Raw genomic sequence first — 21,872 nt, forward strand, 5'->3', positions numbered from 1 at the left:
CGTTGCTTAACACGATAATTATGAATAATTCCGCTGGAATTTACAGTGCTAAAAATAACGTTCAAAATAGAAAACATTCTCATGCATTTAAATCCATCCATCCGTTTCCTACCGCACCTGTTCAAGAAGTCGCATTAATGGTAAGAAGTATTTTATGTCATTGCTGCGGGGTCGTTCTCCCAGGAAGGCAGACGGACTACTCGGGACATGGCATTTAGGTAAAAAACATGACTAAATTTAAACTAAAAAAATATACAAACAAAAATCGCTCACAGCGGCGGCACAACTTGGGCTAAGGAAGAAAGCTAACGCATAAACAGACTATGAACATAAATCAAACAAAACTACGAAACTATGGCAAGGCATGAAACAAGTCAGCACAGAGCAAGAAAAGATCACATTGACGCCAGGGCGACTGACTGGCAAAGACAAGCTTAAATACTGCCTCTGATTAGTGCTCGGGAAGCAGGTGAGCAGGCATTTTGTCCACCAGAGACAAGTGGATAAAATGAGTAACCAAGGAAACCACACAAGGGAGTGGAAAAAAACAGGAACTTAAAGAGTCCAAAGGACAAACAAAAACATGATCAACAGACATGACATTTGATTTATTATTGGTTAGCTTCAGAATAACAATGTTATTAAAAATAATAAGAGACTTATTATACTCTAAAAATGTTGGTCTTACTTAAAAATGCACGCATTTAGTTGTATTCAGTGTTAAAAAAAAATGATATGGCTCTCACGGAAATACATTTTGAAATATTTGGCTTTCATGGCTCTCTCAGCCAAAAAGGTTCCCGACCCCTGACCTAGAAAGTCACCGTTTGGCCCAGGCGCTCGCCTAAAGACACGTTTTGCTCCAGCTGTCCAATTTAAACTAAAAAAAGATACAGACAAAAATCGCTCACAGCGGCGGCACAACTTGGGCTAAGGAAGAAAGCTAACGCATAAACTAGACTATGAACATTAATCAAACAAAACTACGAAACTATGGCAAGGCATGAAACAAGTCAGCACAGAGCAAGAAAAGATCACATTGACGCCAGGCCGACTGACTGGCAAAGACAAGCTTAAATACTGCCTCTGATTAGTGCTCGGGAAGCAGGTAAGCGGGCATTTTGTCCACCAGAGACAGGTGGACAAAATGAGTAACCAAGGAATCCAGACAAGGGAGTGGAAAAAAACAGGAACTTAAAGAGTCCAAAAGACAAACAAAAACATGATCAACAGACATGACATTTGATTTATTATTGGTTAGCTTCAGAATAACAATGTTATTAAAAAGAATAAGAGACTTATTATACTCTAAAAATGTTGGTCTTACTTAAAAATGCACGCATTTAGTTGTATTCCGTGTTAAAAAAATATGATATGGCTCTCACGGAAATACATTTTGAAATATTTGGCTTTCATGGCTCTCTCAGCCAAAAAGGTTCCCGCCCCTGACCTAGAAAGTCATCGTTTGGCCCAGGCGCTCGCCTAAAGACACGTTTTGCTCCAGCTGTCCAATTAAAACTAAAAAAAGATACAAACAAAAATCGCTCACAGCGGCGGCATAACTTGGGCTAAGGAAGAAAGCTAACGCATAAACAGACTATGAACATAAATCAAACAAAGCTACGAAACTATGGCAAGGCATGAAACAAGTCAGCACAGAGCAAGAAAAGATCACATTGACGCCAGGGCGACTGACTGGCAAAGACAAGCTTAAATACTGCCTCTGATTAGTGCTCGGGAAGCAGGTGAGCAGGCATTTTGTCCACCAGAGACAAGTGGACAAAATGAGTAACCAAGGAAACCAGACAAGGGAGTGGAAAAAAACAGGAACTTAAAGAGTCCAAAGGACAAACAAAAACATGATCAACAGACATGACATTTGATTTATTATTGGTTAGCTTCAGAATAACAATGTTATTAAAAAGAATAAGAGACTTATTATACTCTAAAAATGTTGGTCTTACTTAAAAATGCACGCATTTAGTTGTATTCAGTGTTAAAAAAAAATGATATGGCTCTCACGGAAATACATTTTGAAATATTTGGCTTTCATGGCTCTCTCAGCCAAAAAGGTTCCCGACCCCTGACCTAGAAAGTCACCGTTTGGCCCAGGCGTTCGCCTAAAGACACGTTTTGCTCCAGCTGTCCAATTTAAACTAAAAAAAGATACAAACAAAAATTGCTCACAGCGGCGGGACAACTTGGGCTAAGGAAGAAAGCTAACGCATAAACTAGACTATGAACATAAATCAAACAAAACTACGAAACTATGGCAAGGCATGAAACAAGTCAGCACAGAGCAAGAAAAGATCACATTGACGCCAGGGCGACTGACTGGCAAAGACAAGCTTAAATACTGCCTCTGATTAGTGCTCGGGAAGCAGGTGAGCGGGCATTTTGTCCACCAGAGACAGGTGGACAAAATGAGTCACCAAGGAATCCAGACAAGGGAGTGGAAAAAAACAGGAACTTAAAGAGTCCAAAGGACAAACAGCAACATGGCCAAACAAAAACATGATCAACAGATATGACATTTTATTTATTATTGGTTAGCTTCAGAATAACAATGTTATTAAAAAGAATAAAATACTTATTATACTCTAAAAATGTTGGCCTTACTTAAAAATGCACGCATTTAGTTGTATTCCGTGTTAAAAAAATACGATATGGCTCTCATGGAAATACATTTTGAAATATTTGGCTTTCATGGCTCTCTCAGCCAAAAAGGTTCCCGACCCCTGACCTAGAAAGTCACCGTTTGGCCCAGGCGTTCGCCTAAAGACACGTTTTGCTCCAGCTGTTCAATTTAAACTAAAAAAAGATACAAACAAAAATCGCTCACAGCGGCGGCACAACTTGGGCTAAGGAAGAAAGCTAACGCATAAACTAGACTATGAACATTAATCAAACAAAACTACAAAACTATGGCAAGGCATGAAACAAGTCAGCACAGAGCAAGAAAAGATCACATTGACGCCAGGGCGACTGACTGGCAAAGACAAGCTTAAATACTGCCTCTGATTAGTGCTCGGGAAGCAGGTGAGCGGGCAGTTTGTCCACCAGAGACAGGTGGACAAAATGAGTAACCAAGGAAACCAGACAAGGAAGTGGAAAAAAACAGGAACTTAAAGAGTCCAAAAGACAAACAGCACATGGCCAAACAAAAACATGATCAACAGCCAAAAAGGTTCCCGACCCCTGACCTAGAAAGTCACCGTTTGGCCCAGGCGTTCGCCTAAAGACACGTTTTGCTCCAGCTGTCCAATCAGCTGGGTTGCGTCAAGTGCAAGGCCGGCCTGTGCCCCGCCTACGTGGCCCCGGACGAAGACCGGGCGCCTGACCTGCCTCCTAAAGGTAGGACAGCTGTTCAAGGTACCAAACTTAAAGCTCTTGTGAATATGAGGAGGGGGAGCGAGCACATGCCATCTTGCAAACTCAGTCCAGCCCGCATCGACACTCACTTTCATCCATCCATTCTCACATCTTTATTCCATTTCAAGACATTACCCTATTTTTCCGACCATAGGGCGCACCGGATTAGGAGGCCCACTGTTGCGACCCGCTGCACGGATCGTTTGTTGTTTAGATTTTTGAGTTTGTTTGGGCACTTCATGATTTGTTTCTATCACCATGGCGACATCATCTGCTCCACCTGCACTGCCTTTCTGTCGCACACCTGTTTTGGATTATTGTTTTAGTACTTAAGCCCGCCTGCTACCTGAGTTCTGTCTGGATCTTTTGTTTCCTCTATGCAACAGTTGCGTTGGTTACTCTGTTTTGTATTACCTTGCTAAGTTATATCTTAGCTTCGGCACGCGCCACTTTGGACTTCTTGAACTCGACTCTTGCTAACTATTAGCATTTAGCTTCCGTGCGTAGGCACGACGTTTCTTCACCCTTTTGTCTAGTGTTATTTTGTATTTTGTATATTAAAACAAAGCTCCTACCTTCTATCCTGCCTGGTCCGAAGTTCTGTAGCATCTTGGGGTGACACTTCGCGCATCAATATGCGTCGAAAACGTAACACGCACTGTTTTTTCATACAAAAGGACTATAAGGCCAATTAAAGGCGTCATATTACAATTTTTTTCTAAATGTAAAAGACTTCTTTGATGTGTAAATCAGTGTTTTTCAACCATTACCTTGAGATACAGTCTGGTGTGATGTGGAAGATTGTCTAATTTCACCCATTTGGGTTAAAAATATTTTTTGCAAACCAGTAATTATAGTCTGCAAATGATGTGTTGTTGTTGAGTGTCTGTGCTGTCTAGGGCTCGACGGAGTAACCGTGTAATACTCTTCCATATCAGTAGGTGGCAGTCGGTAGCTAATTGCTTTGTAGATGTGGGAAACAGCGGGAAGCAGCCTGCAAGTAAAAAGGTATCTAATGCTTAAACCTAAAATAAACAAAAGGTGAGTGCCGCTGAGAAAAAGGCATTGAAGCTTAGGGAAGGCTATGCAGAACGAAACTACAACTGAACTGTCTACAGAGTAAACAAAAACTGTCAAGAATAGGACTATGGTGTGGATTGTTTTCCGGAGGTGCGAAGCGACTGGATCGGACATGGTGTGAAGGTAATGACATCTTTTAATTTTAACACTCAAAAACAAAGGGTATAAACAAAAACTCGCACAAAGGCAGAATTATGGACATAAAACTTGCAGACTATGGCATGAATAAAGAACTCTTACTTGGGATGAGAAAAAAAGAGCATGAAAAAGAGCAGCATGGATCATCAGCATGAATAACAAGGGCGTATAGAGGGTGACTGCCTGGCAACTGCAGGCTTAAATAGTGATGTAGTAAATAAATAAATACATGGGTTGTACTTGTATAGCGCTTTTCTACCTTCAAGGTACTCAAAGCGCTTTGACACTACTTACACATTTACCAATTCACACACACATTCCCACACTGATGGAGGGAGCTGCTATGCAAAGCGCTAACTAGCACCCATCAGGAGCAAGGGTGAAGTGTCTTGCTCATAAAACAAAATGGACATAAAACAAAACTTGCAAACTATGGCATGAATAAAGAACACTTACTTGGGACGAGAAAAGAGCATGAAAAAGAGCAGCATGGATCATCAGCATGAATAACAAGGGCGTATAGAGGGTGACTGCCTGGCAACTGCAGGCTTAAATAGCGATGTGGTAAATAAATAAATGGGTTGTACTTGTATAGCGCTTTTCTACCTTCAAGGTACTCAAAGCGCTTTGACACTACTTCCACATTTACAACTTCACACACACATTCACACACTGATGGAGGGAGCTGCTATACAAGGCGCTAACTAGCACCCATCAGGAGCAAGGGTGAAGTGTCTTGCTCATAAAACAAAATGGACATAAAACAAAACTTGCAGACTATGGCATGAATAAGGAACACTTACTTGGAATGAGAAAAGAGCATGAAAAAGAGCAGCATGGATCATCAGCATGAATAACAAGGGCGTATAGAGGGTGACTGCCTGGCAACTGCAGGCTTAAATAGCGATGTGGTAAATAAATAAATAAATGGGTTGTACTTGTATAGCGCTTTTCTACCTTCAAAGTACTCAAAGCACTTTGACACTACTTCCACATTTACCCATTCACACACTGATGGAGGGAGCTGCTATACAAGGCGCTAACTAGCACCCATCAGGAGCAAGGGTGAAGTGTCTTGCTCAGGACACATCGGACGTGACGAGGTTGGTACTAGGTGGGGATTGAACCAGGGCCCCTCCGGTTGCGCACGGCCACTCTCCCACTGCGCCACGCCGTGGTAATCGTCAATGTGGTGATTGACAACAGGTGCATGAGTCCAAATGAATCAGGTGTGTGACATGAGGGCGGTTAAAAACTAATGGGTTGTCATGGAAACAAAGCAGAGAGTGAAAAAACAGGAACTGACAAAATCCAAAAACAACATAGCCAAACTAAACATGATCACCGGGACATGACAAAAACGGAATACTGGACTACAGCAAAGACTTCGACAATGTACATCCGAACATGACATAACAATCAACAATGTCCCCACAAAGAACGATGAAAACAACTGAAATATTCTTGATTGCTCAAACAAAGTGGATGCGGGAAATATCACTCAAAGGAAGACAGATGAATAGAAAAATCCACCAAATTAGGAGCACAAGACAAGAACTACAACACTACACACAAGTCTTCCTGTTGTTGTCAATAGATCAAAGAAACCGACACCTCCACGTCGCATCCTGTCGCACACAGTGGAGTTTTACTAGCCTTTTGCTTGAAAAGATGAAAGACAGCTTTCGTCTTCTCCCCGGGGACCTGAACTCAATGGAACACAAAGTTGTGTGATAACTTATATACAATTATTCTGACACTTACCACAGTCGTAATAAAACATTTTGACAGACTTTTGAGCATTTTGTGTAATGGTTCTGTATTCTCAATGAAACATCAAAGTTTTGGTGTTGCTTGCTATATTGCCTCTTGCAGTCTACACTTTTTTTTTATTGGTACTTTTATTAGTAGATTGCACAGTTCAGTACATGTTTTGAGGAAATAACAGAGGAATTGTTACAACGTGTAAATGGAATAAAACAAACAACATGTTTACTTGTTTGTTACGTCTCGTCTCGATTACTGTAACGTATTATTTTCGGGTCTCCCAATGTCTAGCATTAAAAGATTACAGTTGGTACAAAATGCGGCTGCTAGACTTTTGACAAGAACAAGAAAGTTTGATCATATTACGCCTGTACTGTATATACCTTTATATACATATATACTTATACTGTATATACCTTTATATACATATATACATACATATATACCTGTACTGGCTCACCTGCACTGGCTTCCTGTGCACTTAAGATGTGACTTTAAGGTTTTACTACTTACGTATAAAATACTACACGGTCTAGCTCCAGCCTATCTTGCCGATTGTATTGTACCGTATGTCCCGGCAAGAAATCTGCGTTCAAAAGACTCCGGCTTATTAGTGATTCCTAGAGCTCAAAAAAAGTCTGCGGGCTATAGAGCGTTTTCCGTTCGGGCTCCAGTACTCTGGAATGCCCTCCCGGTAACAGTTCGAGATGCTACCTCAGTAGAAGCATTTAAGTCTCATCTTAAAACTCATCTGTATACTCTAGCCTTTAAATAGACCTCCTTTTTAGACCAGTTGATCTGCCGCTTCTTTTCTTTCTCCTATGTCCCCCCCTCCCTTGTGGAGGGGGTCCGGTCCGATGACCATGGATGAAGTACTGGCTGTCCAGAGTCGAGACCCAGGATGGACCGCTCGTCGGGACCCAGGATGGACCGCTCGCCTGTATCGGTTGGGGACATCTCTACGCTGCTGATCCGCTTGAGATGGTTTCCTGTGGACGGGACTCTCACTGCTGTCTTGGAGCCACTATGGATTGAACTTTCACAGTATCATGTTAGACCCGCTCGACATCCATTGCTTTCGGTCCCCTAGAGGGGGGGGGTTGCCCACATCTGAGGTCCTCTCCAAGGTTTCTCATAGTCAGCATTGTCGCTGGCGTCCCACTGAATGTGAATTCTCCCTGCCCACTGGGTGTGAGTTTTCCTTGCCCTTTTGTGGGTTCTTCCGAGGATGTTGTAGTCGTAATGATTTGTGCAGTCCTTTGAGACATTTGTGATTTGGGGCTATATAAATAAACATTGATTGATTGATTGATTGATTGATTGATACTTGACCCACTTCCTGGGAAACTGATCAAGCAGCTCTTTGTATTATTAGGTCCATCAGTGCTAAATATTATAAAATTATCACTTTCCTCGGGCACTGTTCCCCTAGCATTCAAAAAAGCGGTTATTCATCCTCTTCTTAAAAGACCTAACCTCGATCCTGACCTCATGGTAAACTACCGACCGGTGTCTCACCTTCCCTTTATTTCAAAAATCCTCGAAAAAATTGTTGCGGAGCAGTTAAATGAACACTTAGTGTCTAACAATCTATGTGAAACCTTTCAATCAATCAATCAATCAATCAATGTTTATTTATATAGCCCCAAATCACAAATGTCTCAAAGGACTGCACAAATCATTACGACTACAACATCCTCGGAAGAACCCACAAAAGGGCAAGGAAAACTCACACCCAGTTGCCGGTTTCAGGGCAAATCACTCCACGGAGACAGCCCTTGCAAAAATGACTAATGATCTATTGCTAACGATGGATTCTGATGCGTCATCTATGTTGCTGCTCCTCGATCTTAGCGCTGCTTTCGATACTGTCGATCATAATATTTTATTAGAACGTATCAAAACACGAATTGGTATGTCAGACTTACCCCTGTCTTGGTTTAACTCTTATCTTACTGATAGGATGCAGTGTGTCTCCCATAACAATGTGACCTCGGACTACGTTAAGGTAACGTGTGGAGTTCCCCAGGGTCCTTGGCCCTGCACTCTTCAGCATCTACATGCTGCCGCTAGGTGACATTATACGCAAATACGGTGTTAGCTTTCACTGTTATGCTGATGACACCCAACTCTACATGCCCCTAAAGCTGACCAACACGCCGGATTGTAGTCAGCTGGAGGCGTGTCTTAATGAAATTAAACAATGGTTGCCCACATCTGAGGTCCTCTCCAAGGTTTCTCATAGTCAGCATTGTCACTGGCGTCCCACTGGATGTGAATTCTCCCTGCCCACTGGGTGTGAGTTTTCCTTGCCCTTTCGTGGGTTCTTCCGAGGATGTTGTAGTCGTAATAATTTGTGCAGTCCTTTGAGACATTTGTGATTTGGGGCTATATAAATAAACATTGATTGATTGATTGACTTTTACACCTGTTGGGAGTGCATTCCACTTTGATGTGGCATAGAAAGAGAATGAGTTAAGACCTTTGTTAGATCGGAATCTGGGGTTAACGTGGTTTTTGGAGCTCCCCCTGGTGTTGTGGTTAAGGAAGTAGTTTGACATGTACTTCGGTATCAGGGAGGTGTAGCGGATTTTATAGACCAGGCTCAGTGCAAGTTGTTTGACTCTGTCCTCCACCCTGAGCCAGCCCACTTTGGAGAAGTGGGTTGGATTGAGGTGTGATCTGGGGTGGAGGTCTAAAAGGAATCTGGGTTTCACGTGGATTGTGGAGCTCCCCCTGGTGTTGTGGTTATGGCGGTCATTTACGTTAAGGAAGTAGTTTGACATGTACTTCGGTATCAGGGAGGTGTAGCGGATTTTATAGACTAGGCTCAGTGCAAGTTGTTTGACTCTGTCCTCCACCCTGAGCCAGCCCACTTTGGAGAAGTGGGTTGGATTGAGGTGTGATCTGGGGTGGAGGTCTAAAAGGAATCTGGGTTTCACGTGGTTTGTGGAGCTCCCCCTGGTGTTGTGGTTATGGCGGTCATTTACGTTAAGGAAGTAGTTTGACATGTACTTCGGTATCAGGGATGTGTAGCGGATTTTATAGACTAGGCTCAGTGCAAGTTGTTAGACTCTGTCTTCCACCCTGAGCCAGCCCATTTTGGAGAAGTGGGTTGGATTAAGGTGTGATCTGGGGTGGAGGTCTAAAAGGAATCTGGGTTTCACGTGGTTTGTGGAGCTCCCCCTGGTGTTGTGGTTATGGCGGTCATTTACGTTAAGGAAGTAGTTTGACATGTACTTCGGTATCAGGGAGGTGTAGCGGATTTTATAGACCAGGCTCAGTGCAAGTTGTTTGACTCTGTCCTCCACCCTGAGCTAGCCCATTTTGGAGAAGTGGGTTGGATTAAGGTGTGATCTGGGGTGGAGGTCTAAAAGTAACCGGAGTAGCTTATTCTGGGATGTTTGGAGTCTAGATTTGAGGGTTTTGGAGGTGCTGGGGTACCAGGAGGGTTGAATGAGAGTTCCCGCTAGAATCCTCAAGGTGCTTTTGTTGACCAGAGAGGAGATTCTGTAGGGGAATCTCGTTCTTTGGTTAACCTTTTTTATCACCTTGCTTGCCATTTTATCACAGGAAAGATTAGCCTCTAGAATGGAACCTAGGTAGGTGATCTCATCTTTCCTGGTGATAACAATGTCACCCACTTTTATAGTGAAGTCATTGACTTTCTTAAGGTTGATATCGCCTATGTGTGACTGCCATCTACTGGCCACACTTATCATAACATGATGTACCCAAAAAAAATTGATTCGAGGTCGGTAAGCACAACCAGGATTATTCTGTAGATAATTCGCACTGGCGATTCTTGAGAAAATAAAAGGATTTTAAGTGCGCCTTATAGTCCGAAAAATAGGGTACACTTGTCTTTTCACTCAACTCACACACTCACAAGATCCACCAGTTCAAAAGTTTTGGGACGGATATGGTGACAAATAACTTCCTGTCCTTTCATTTCTCAGTTTCACACTTCTAATATTGACATTGTAAACATATATTTATGTGTATATATATCAATAACCTTCATGTTTTCCATCTTCTACTCGTCCAAAAGCAGGAGGTTCCTCATGCGGACTATTCCATGTAAGTCGCCATTGTCATGTTAACAAAGAACTCACCTTTTACCTCCTTCGTGAACTAACTTCAAAGAGATGGTCATGTGCCGGATGGCTACTCTCATAGTTGTTTTAAAGCCACAAGCCTGCAGGTAAGACACGTATTATTCTGCCTTTGTCAGGTAATGCACTTTTCTTCTTTTGTTTTTAACCTCACATCAATTTGGAATCATCAAATAGATGAAATGTGTGATATTTTGCCATTTTTTCCGATGCAGAATCGGAGGTTTGGTCATCTTCGTTTGTGAAGAAATGGCTACAAACAGATACCACGCCTTCTTCTGTTGCTAAGACGATTCTCCCGCCCACATTTCATGAACAGTGAGTACAGGTTTTTAGTATTTCAACAATCATATTTCCGCTTTGACTGTGTTAGTTTCTCATTGAGTAGCTAGGAAATTAATTATTGAGATACATTCCTAGAATTTTAAAATGTGTAGATTTTACTATTTACATTGTTCTTGTATTGTACGTGTGTGTGTATATAAATGTATATATATATTTTTTTAAATTATTTTTTTATTTTTTACAATATTCTTATCTAATTTCTTCAGTGTAATAAAGTTAAATCATGCAATAAATATTTTTTTTTAGAATTTACTATTTTTTGTAATGCATTTTTTTCTAACTTATTCTTATTTACAAATTAATAAAAAATAAATGTCATTTTTCAAAGTAAAATTTAAAACATTACAAATGTAAACAGTGAATAGTATTGCTCATTAGTATATTGTGTAGTAGTATTAAATAGTGTTTGCACAAATTAAATCATAAAGTAAAAAAGTTTCTGTAAAATTTACTATTTAATAATATTTTTTATTAAATTATATTAATGCACTTTTTTTTAAATAAAATTGAAAACCCTTACAACTTTATTAATAAAATTGTTTATTAGTGTTTTTTGTACTAGTAGTATTAAGTACTGTTTGTACAAATTATAAAGTAAAACATTTTTTTGTAGAATTCACCATTTAATATATATATATTTTTTAAACTATATTAGTGCATTTTTGGTCAAAATTAAAAACCCCTAGAGATTAAAAAAAGTATAGTATTGTTTATCATTGTTTCTTGTACTAGTAGTGTTAAATACTGTTTGTACAAATTAAATCAAAGTATAAACGTATTTTGTGGAATTTACTATTTAATTTACTATTTAATATATTTAATGTTATTTTTTGTTAAATTATATTAATACATTTTTTACATTAGAATTGAAAACCTTTACAAATGTAAAAATGTATAAGGAGTATTGTTTACTCGCATCTTTTGCAGTTATATTATTAAATAATGTTTGTAAAAAATTAAATCATGAAGTAAAAACGTTTTTTGTGGAATTTACTATTTAATATTATTTTTGTTAAATTATATTAATGTTTTTTAATTAAAATTTAAAACCCTTACAAATGTAAAAATGTAACAATAGTAATGTTATTAGTGTTTCTTGTACTTGTAGTATTAAATATGTTTGTACAAATTCAATAATGAAATACATTTTTTTGTAGGATTTACTATTTAATATAATTTTTTGTTAAATTATATTAATGCATTTTTTTAAATTAAAATGAAAAAAACCTAGAAATTTAAAAATGTATAGTATTGTTTCTTATTGTTTCTTGTACTAGTAGTATTAAATACTGTTTGTACAAATTAAATCATGAACTAAATTTTTTTTGTAGAATTTATTATTTAATATATTTAAAATTATTTTTGTTAAAATATATCAATTAATTTTTTTTAATTAAAATTGAAAATCCTTACAAATGTAAAAATGTCTTAATAATATTGTTTATTCTTATATTTTGTAGTAGTATTATTAAATACTGTTTGTACAAATGAAATCATAAAGTAAAAACGTTTAGTAGAATTTACCATTTAATATTATTTTTTATTAAATTAAAGTACTTTATAAAAAAACTGAAAATACTTACAATTGTAAACAATTAATAGTATTCTTTATTCATATCTTTTGTAGTGGTATTATTAAATACTGTTTGTACAAATTAAATCATAAAGTAAAACGTTTTTTGTAGAATTTACTATTTAATATTATTTGTGTTAAATTCTATTAATGATTTTTTAAATTAATATTCAAACGTAAAAATGTAATAATAGTATAGTTTATTATTATTTTTTGTACTCGTAGTATTAAATACTGTTTGTACAAATTAAATAATGAAGTAAATGTCTTTTGTATGATTTAGTATTTAATTTAATTTTTTGTTAAATTATATTAATGCATTTTTTTATTAAAATTTAAAAACCCCAGAAATTTTAAAATGTATAGTATTGTTTATTATTGTTTCTTGTACTAGTAGTATTAAATACTGGTTGTACAAATTAAATCATGAACTAAAAACGTTTTTGTAGAATTTACTATTTAATATATCTAATATTATTTTTGTTAAAATGTATTAATCATTTTTTTTATTAAAATTGAAAACCCTGACAAATGTAAAAATGTGTTGATAGTATTGTTTATTGTTATATTTTGTAGTATTATTATCACTGTTTGTACAAGTGAAATAATAAAATAAAAACGTTTAGTAGAATTCACTATTTAATATTATTTTGTATTAAATTAAATTGTGTTTTTTTTTATAAAAATTGAAAACCCTTAAAAATGTAAACAATTATCAATAGTATTGTTTATTCATATCTTTTGTAGTAGTATTATTAAATACTGTTTGTACAACTCACGTTATAAAGTAAAAACGTTTTTGTTGAATTTGCTATTTAATATTAGTTTTTTAAAAGTTATTTAATTAAAATTGAAAACCTTTACAAATGTAAAAATATATTAATAGTATTGTGTATTAGTTTTTCTTGTACTAGTTGTGTTAAATACTGTTTGTAAAAATGTAATCATACAAAAAGCACATTTTTACTATTTAATATTTTACTATTTAATACTTGTTTGTGATATTTAATTTGTTCCTTTTTTCAGTATGTGCTTTTTCATAAAAAATAATGAATATTCAGTTTAATGCATGCATTTTTTTAAGTTTATTAAATTGTTACAAATGTAAAAATGTAAAATTGTAATATTTTTATTAGTATTATATTTTTGTAGTGGCAGTATTTAATACACCAATTAAATCATACAATAAGAATGCCATTTGTAGAATGTACTATTTGTTTTTGTAGTAGTTTTGTATTTTTTTTTAAATATTTGTTTAAATGTATTTAGATTAAAAAAATATTTAAAAAATATACGAATGCATTTTTTTATGTAATAAAATGTAAAACAAAATTTTAAAAAATGCAAATCTAAAAAGGTATTGGTAGTATTTATTATTATTGTTGATAATAGCGGTATTAAATGTATACCCATTAAGTTATACATACAAAAAAAAATGCATATTCTTTATCAGTGTTATGTCCCATATGTTCATGTTACTGCAATATTTTATAAAATCAATAAAAAGAAAATAAATATGTTGTAATGCAATGCTTCTTAACCATAGGGCCCATTGTTGGGCCGCATAGATATGTTTGTTTCTCAGTTGTGGTCCGTTTGGGCCCCAGTGGTACTCAGTTGTAATACACTTTTTCACCACTTGTGGCAGTAATTAAAATATCAAACAAACAAGAAAACTGTTTCTCAAGTGCAAAAAATATGACCAAAGCGATGAAGCTGGAATTAATTTGCGCTTAAATTGTATTGACAGTTTATTTAAAATAAATTTATTAATGATTCAGTCAGAATGCTTGTATTTTTAGCACTTTTCAATTGGATGTAAATGTATTTTTATCATTTTTTCCAAATAATAATAAAAATAGTTAGCAATAGTGGAATGAAAATAATCCTCTTTCTGACCTTTTCTGTGGTCAGACTGGAGCGTGGTAGCGTTGCAGAGGTTTCTGGATCTGCACCTGCCGAGCCGCGCTACCTGGAGGAGGAAGAAGAAGAACTGTACATCTCGGAGCAAATGCAGGAAATCACAGATGGTACTTTTTTTTTTGCATGTTTTCCAATGTTTATCTTGCGACTCACTCTTTTGTCCTGTTCAGTTCCTCCCTTAGTGCAAGTTCCCCCCGAGGACGCCTGCGTTGAGCCGGGCCAGCGAGTTACTTTCACCGCCGTTATTACAGGAAGGCCTACGCCGCAGATTCAGTGGTACAAGGTAGGAGGCGTGCTCCTGATTTTGGTCAGGGGCTGCCCAAACTTTTTTCAGACTGACAAACAGTTTCAACCAGTATAAATATGTTTTTCCAAATAACTAAAAAATGCAATTTCTGTGTTCCAAAAGTCGAACTGAAATGATAACAGTTAGCATGCTGACCAGATAGCCTCGAGTAACCAAAAAAAGGAGCAGAATGAGCTAAAAAAAAAAAAATATATATATATATAGCATGCTAACAGTACTATGCTAAGATTTTAAGATTAGCATGCTGGCCGATAGCCTCGGGTAACAAAAAAAAAGGAGTTGAATGAGCTAAAAAAAAAGGAAAAAAAATGCAAGCGTGCTAACAGTACTATGCTAAGATTTTAACATTAGAATGCTGGCCAGCTAGCCTCAGGTAACAAAAGAAAAAAAAAAAGAGCAGAATGAGCAGAAATTTTTTTTTTTAAAAAGCTAGCGTGCTAACAGTACTATGCTAAGATTTTAGCAATAGCTTGCTTACAGTTAGCATTAGTAAAATACCAAAATATGACTTTAAGGTGTACGGTATACCTGCTAAATTAGTTATTTAAAAAAGCTAGCATGCTAACAGTACTATGCTAAGATTTTAACATTAGCATACTGACCAGCTAGCCTCGAGTAACAAAAAAAAAAGAGCAGAAGGAGCTAAAAAAAAAAAAAGCTAGCGTGCTAACAGTACTATGCTAAGATTTTAACAATAGTGTGCTTACATTTAGCATTAATAAAATACCAAAATATGACTTTGCGGTGTACGGTATACCTGCTAAATTAGTTGTTGTTTTTTAATCTAGCATGTTAACAGTACTATGCTAAAATTCTAACATTAGCATGCTGGCCAGATAGCCTCAAGTAACAAAAAAAAAAGAGCAGAATGAGCTAAAAAAAAAAAGAAAAAAAAAAAGCTAGCATGCTAACAGTACTATGCTAAGATTTTAGCAATTGCTTGCTTACAGTTAGCATTAGTAAAATACCAAAATATGACTTTAAGGTGTACGGTATACCTGCTAAATTAGTTATTTAAAAAAGCTAGCGTGCTAACAGTACTATGCTAAGATTTCAACATTAGCATGCTGGCCAGATAGCCTCGAGTAACAAAAAAATAAGAGCAGAATGAGCTAAAAAAAAAAAAAAAAGCTAGCGTGTTAACAGTACCATGCTAAGATTTTTGCAATAGCATGCTTACAGTTAGCATTAGAGAAATACCAAAATATGACACTGAGGTGTACAGTATACCTGCTAAATTATTTTTTTTAAATGCTAGTGTTAGCATGCTAAAATGCTAACGGCAACCTGTGTCAAGCAACAAAGTATATTACTCTGAGGTGTGTACCTGGAAACATCTATTTAAAAAGCTAGCATACTAATGCTAACATGTATGCAGTGCCGACATATATACCCAAGAAAAATAGCTAAAAAAGAGATAGCATATTCATGTTAGCATGCTAACATGTCATTTGTCAAGTAACACAATTTTTTACCTATAAAATGCTAATATGCTAATATTAGAACTCTAACGATTGTGTTGCGAGGCCGTGGAATAATGTCCCCCCCCCCATTCGCACTTTGGACACCCCTGCTTCAGTTGGGATAAGTTCTGTTGAGGTCTATGTGTGTTCTGTGTCCCTGAAGGACGGAGAGGAGCTGACGGCCAGTGAGAACGTGGAGATGGTGCGACATGCCGCCCGCTGCTCGGTCACCGTCGTGTGTCCTGAAGGCGAGGACAGCGGCATTTACACCTGCTTCTCCTACAATGACTCTGGACGCGTTTCCTGCCAGGCTCAGCTCACCGTGGAGGAAGGTGAGACAGCCACATGCCACCATATATACATATATACCTACATGCCACCATATATATATACATTAATACCTACATGCCACCATATATACATATATACCTACATGCCACATATATAAATATATACCTACATGCCACCATATATACGTATATACCTACATGCCACCATATATACATATATACCTACATGCCACCATATATACATATATACCTACATGCCACCATATATACATATATACCTACATGCCACCATATATACATATATACCTACATGCCACCATATATACATATATACCTACATGCCACCATATATACATATATACCTACATGCCACCATATATACATATATACCTACATGCCACCATATATACCTACATGCCACCATATATACGTATATACCTACATGCCACCATATATACATATATACCTACATGCCACCATATATACGTATATACCTACATGCCACCATATATACATATATACCTACATGCCACCATATATACATATATACCTACATGCCACCATATATACATACATACTTACATGCCACCATATATACATACATACTTACATGCCACCATATATACGTATATACCTACATGCCACCATATATACGTATATACCTTCATGCCACCATATATACATATATACCTACATGCCACCATATATACATATATACCTACATGCCACCATATATACATATATACCTACATGCCACCATATATACATACATACTTACATGCCACCATATATACATACATACGTACATGCCACCATATATACATATATACCTACATGCCACCATATATACATATATACCTACATGCCACCATATATACATATATACCTACATGCCACCATATATACCTACATGCCACCATATATACGTATATACCTACATGCCACCATATATACATATATACCTACATGCCACCATATATACGTATATACCTACATGCCACCATATATACATATATACCTACATGCCACCATATATACATATATACCTACATGCCACCATATATATATACATATATACCTACATGCCACCATATATATATATATACGTATATACCCACATGCCACCATATATACATATATACCTACATGCCACCATATATATATATATATATATATATATACATATATACCTACATGCCACCATATATACATATATACATACATGCCACCATATATACATATACATATATACCTACATGCCACCATATATATATACACATATATACCTACATGCCACCATATATACATACATGCCACCATATATACATATACATATATACCTACATGCCACCATATATACCTACATGCCACCATATATATATATATACATTTATACCTACATGCCACCATATATATATATACATATATACCTACATGCTACCATATATACATATATACCTACATGCCACCATTTATACATATATACCTACATGCCACCATATATACGTATATACCTACATGCCACCATATATACATATATACCTACATGCCACCATATATATATCTACATATATACCTACATGCCACCATATATATATATATACATATATACCTACATGCCACCATATATACATATATACATACATGCCACCATATATATATATACATATATACCTACATGCCACCATATATACATATACATATATACCTACATACCACCATATATACATATATACCTACATGCCACCATATATATATATACATATATACCTACATGCCACCATATATACATATATACCTACATGCCACCATATATATATATATATATATATATATATATATATATATACATATATACCTACATACCACCATATATACCTACATGCCACTATATATATATATACCTACATACCACCATATATACCTACATACCACCATATATACCTACATGCCACCATATACATATATATATATACATATATACCTACATACCACCATATATACCTACATGCCACCATATATACATGTATACCTACATGCCACCATATATACATATATACCTACATATATACATACATATAGTGTACATTACAAGGGGGTGTGGCCTTTGTTACACAGTAGTTCCTTGCTTCTGTGCTGATGAGACTAGTTTTTTTCCGTTTGTTTAAAGTGGACATGCTGGGCTGGTATATAATTTTAAAATATATATATTTCAGGCACAGGTTACATCTTTTAGCTGCACTGTGGTTTGGTGAGTTAGATGCAACATTTCGCCATGTGAAGGCATGATCAATTTTATTGTCTTTGAGAGTCTATATGTATTTACTCAGCTCTGTAGAGCTCTTGACTCAAGAACTCTTGAGTTTGTGAGTTCTTGAGCTCTGTAGAGCTCTTGACTCAAGAACTCTTGAGTTTGTGAGTTCTTGACTCAAGAAGAACTCAATAACTCAATAAAGTTCTTGACTCAAGAACTCAGGAGTTTGTGAGTTCTTGAGTCAATAACTCAATAACTCTTGAGTTCTTGAGTCAAAAACTCTACAGAGCTCAAGAACTCACAAACTCCTGAGTTCTTGAGTCAAGAACTTTGAGTTTGTCAGGAGTTTGTGAGTTCTTGAGCTCTGTAGAGTTTTTGACTCAAGAGTTATTGAGTTCTTGACTCAATAACTCAAGAGTTTGTGAGTGCTGTACAATTCTTGACTCAAGAGCTATTGAGTTCTGGACTCAAGAACTCAATAAATCTTGAGTTCCTGAGTCAAGAGCTCAATAACTCTCGAGTTTTTGACCTTAAGAACTCAAGAATCTTTATGTTCTTGACACAAGAAGAACTCAACTCACTAAAGTTATTCACTCAAGAACTCTTGAGTTCTTGAGCTCTGTAGAATTCTTGACTCAAGAACTCAAGAGTAATTGAGCTCTTGACTCAAGAACACAAGAACTCTTGAGTTCGTAACTCAGTAACTCTCGAGTTCTTGACTCAAGAACTCAAAAGATTTTGAGTTCTTGACTCAAGAAGAACTCAGTAACTCAATAAAGTTCTTGACTCAAGAACTCAAGAGTTTGTGAGTTCTTGAGCTCTGTAGAGTTCTTGATTCAATAACTCTTGAGTTATTGAGTTCTTGAGCTCTGTTGAGTTCTTGAGCTCTGTAGAGTTATCGAGTTCTAGACTCAAGAACTCGAGAGTTATTTCGTTCTTGATTCATGAACTCAAGATTTATTGAGTTCTTGACTCAAGAACTCAAGAGTAACAAAGGCCACACCCCCAAGTAATGTACACTATATATACATGTAACATATACATGTAATATATACATATATATATATATATATATATATATATATATATATATATATACATACACACACACACATATGTACATATTTACATTTACATATATATATATACACACACACACACATATATGTACATATACATTTACATATATACATATAAGATATATATATATATATATATATGACATATACTGTATATGTGTGTGTGTATATATATATATATATATATATATATATATATATATATATATATATATATGCTTACACACACATGCACACAGTATTTTTCATGGTTGACTTTCTGCTTTGGCCTTTTCAGGTCCACTGGGGTGTCAGGACAGAGAAGTGGATCTAGGGAAGAGAAGGCAGCTGTTGGCCGTCTATGACGTAGGAGAGGAAATGGGAAGGTGAGCTTCTGTTTTACAGTACGGTGGTACCTCGGTTCTTTGTCAGTAATCCTTCATAGAAACTTATTCCTATGCCTATTTGGCCACCACAACACCACCTTAGTTCTCTGCTGTGAGTTCAATCTTGTGTCTCACCTTTTTTTTTATTAAAATGCTGGTACTCGCAACTTTATCTGGCCCCATTGTGGATTATTTAGCAGTTGTACCGAATAGAAAAAGGCCACATAAGGACACAAAATCACCAGCATGTGAGGTTATTTGTTTGGGCACTCAGTTCTGCGGAAAAAAAACCCACAGGCAAACGGACTAGTTTGTTGGCCATTTGTCGAAATTGTACTACATACAAAAGACTTAAGATTTAAAAGACCTCAACGGTGGAGTGGGCGGATGATGGTTGCATAGAAGCTCCACAACGGTCACAAAGGCTGCTTGCATAAAGAACGGCCCAAGGCCTATGGACACTAACTATATCAACACATCCCCCCGAGGACTCCTCAATGATTTACGCTTTTGACCTCCCTCCGTCCTCAACAACACCTGGAGTCGAACTTTTGCTTGCATATAAATCGGTTCCAGGCCTATGGACACTACATCAACACACAAAGATTGTCTTGGTCTCCATGCCATTGGACACTGGCCTTCTCTTTGCCAAAAACAGTGTGGTGGCTGTCTGTGCACCAGTCTCCTCACTTTAAAAGATTTAATAATAATAATAATAATAGATTTTATTTGTAAAGAAACACTTTACATTGAGCAAACAACCTCAAAGTGCCAGAGTGTATTAAAAATACATAAATAAATATATAAAAATAAATAAATAATAAAAAAGATAAATAAAATATAAAAACTAGAACAGCCTAAATGCTAGGCTAGTATGCATATTTATAAAAAGGCATTTTATTTTTATTTTTTTTACAAAAGAAGGGTTTTTGAGCCTTTTTTAAAAGTATCCACAGTCTGAGGTTCCTTCAGGTGGTCAGGGAGAGCGTTCCACAGACTGGGAGCAGCGGAGCAGAAAACCCGGTCTCCCATAGTTCATAGCTTTGTCCTTGGAGGTTGGAGGAGTTTAGCCTGTTTGGAGCGGAGGTGACTTGTGGAGGATTTGGGGGTGAGCAGTTCTTTGAGGTAGAGGGGGGCATTTCCATGGAGGCACTGGTGAGTTAGTAGGGAGACTTTGTATTTCACGGACAGACGTTCTCCTGAAGGCAGTCCCACCAACAGGAGGACAATCATACTCGTTTCGAGTGATCGCCGACGACATACAAAAACTGAGGTATCAATCAATCAATCAATGTTTATTTACATAGCCCCAAATCACAAATGTCTCAAAGGACTGCACAAATCATTACGACTACAACATCCTCGGAAGAACCCACAAAAGGGCAAGGAAAACTCACACCCAGTGGGCAGGGAGAATTCACATCCAGTGGGACGCCAGTGACAATGCTGACTATGAGAAACCTTGGAGAGGACCTCAAATGTGGGCAACCCCCCCCTTCTAGGGGACCGAAAGCAATGGATGTCGAGCGGGTCTAACATGATACTGTGAAAGTTCAATCCATAGTGGCTGCAACACAGCCGCGAGAGTTCAGTTCAAAGCGGATCCAAGACAGCAGCGAGAGTCCCGTCCACAGGAAACCATCCCAAGCGGAGGCGGATCAGCAGCATAGAGATGTCCCCAACCGATACACAGGCGAGCGGTCCATCCTGGGTCCCGACGAGCAGCCCATCCTGGGTCTCGACTCTGGACAGCCAGTACTTTATCCATGATCATCGGACCGGACCCCCTCCACAAGGGAGG

At 36.9% G+C, this 21,872-nt stretch overlaps 1 protein-coding gene across 6 annotated transcripts in view; it reads left to right on the top strand.

Moving 5' to 3' along the window:
• The window catches only part of obscna (obscurin, cytoskeletal calmodulin and titin-interacting RhoGEF a), a 171,852-nt gene that overhangs the window by 101,773 nt on the left and 48,207 nt on the right, over positions 1–21,872 (top strand). For 5 of the 6 annotated variants that reach the window (XM_061883080.1, XM_061883082.1, XM_061883083.1 and 2 more), the window contains 6 exons: positions 3,258–3,372; positions 10,688–10,790; positions 14,305–14,420; positions 14,484–14,596; positions 16,247–16,415; positions 19,984–20,071. In XM_061883080.1, the coding sequence (XP_061739064.1) occupies positions 3,258–3,372; positions 10,688–10,790; positions 14,305–14,420; positions 14,484–14,596; positions 16,247–16,415; positions 19,984–20,071 (704 nt within the window). The remainder of the gene's footprint in view (positions 1–3,257; positions 3,373–10,687; positions 10,791–14,304; positions 14,421–14,483; positions 14,597–16,246; positions 16,416–19,983; positions 20,072–21,872) is intronic. The other variant, XM_061883081.1, reaches the window with a different exon arrangement.

This window comes from Nerophis ophidion, linkage group LG22 (genome assembly GCF_033978795.1).
Source record: "Nerophis ophidion isolate RoL-2023_Sa linkage group LG22, RoL_Noph_v1.0, whole genome shotgun sequence".
Lineage (NCBI taxonomy): Eukaryota > Metazoa > Chordata > Actinopteri > Syngnathiformes > Syngnathidae > Nerophis > Nerophis ophidion.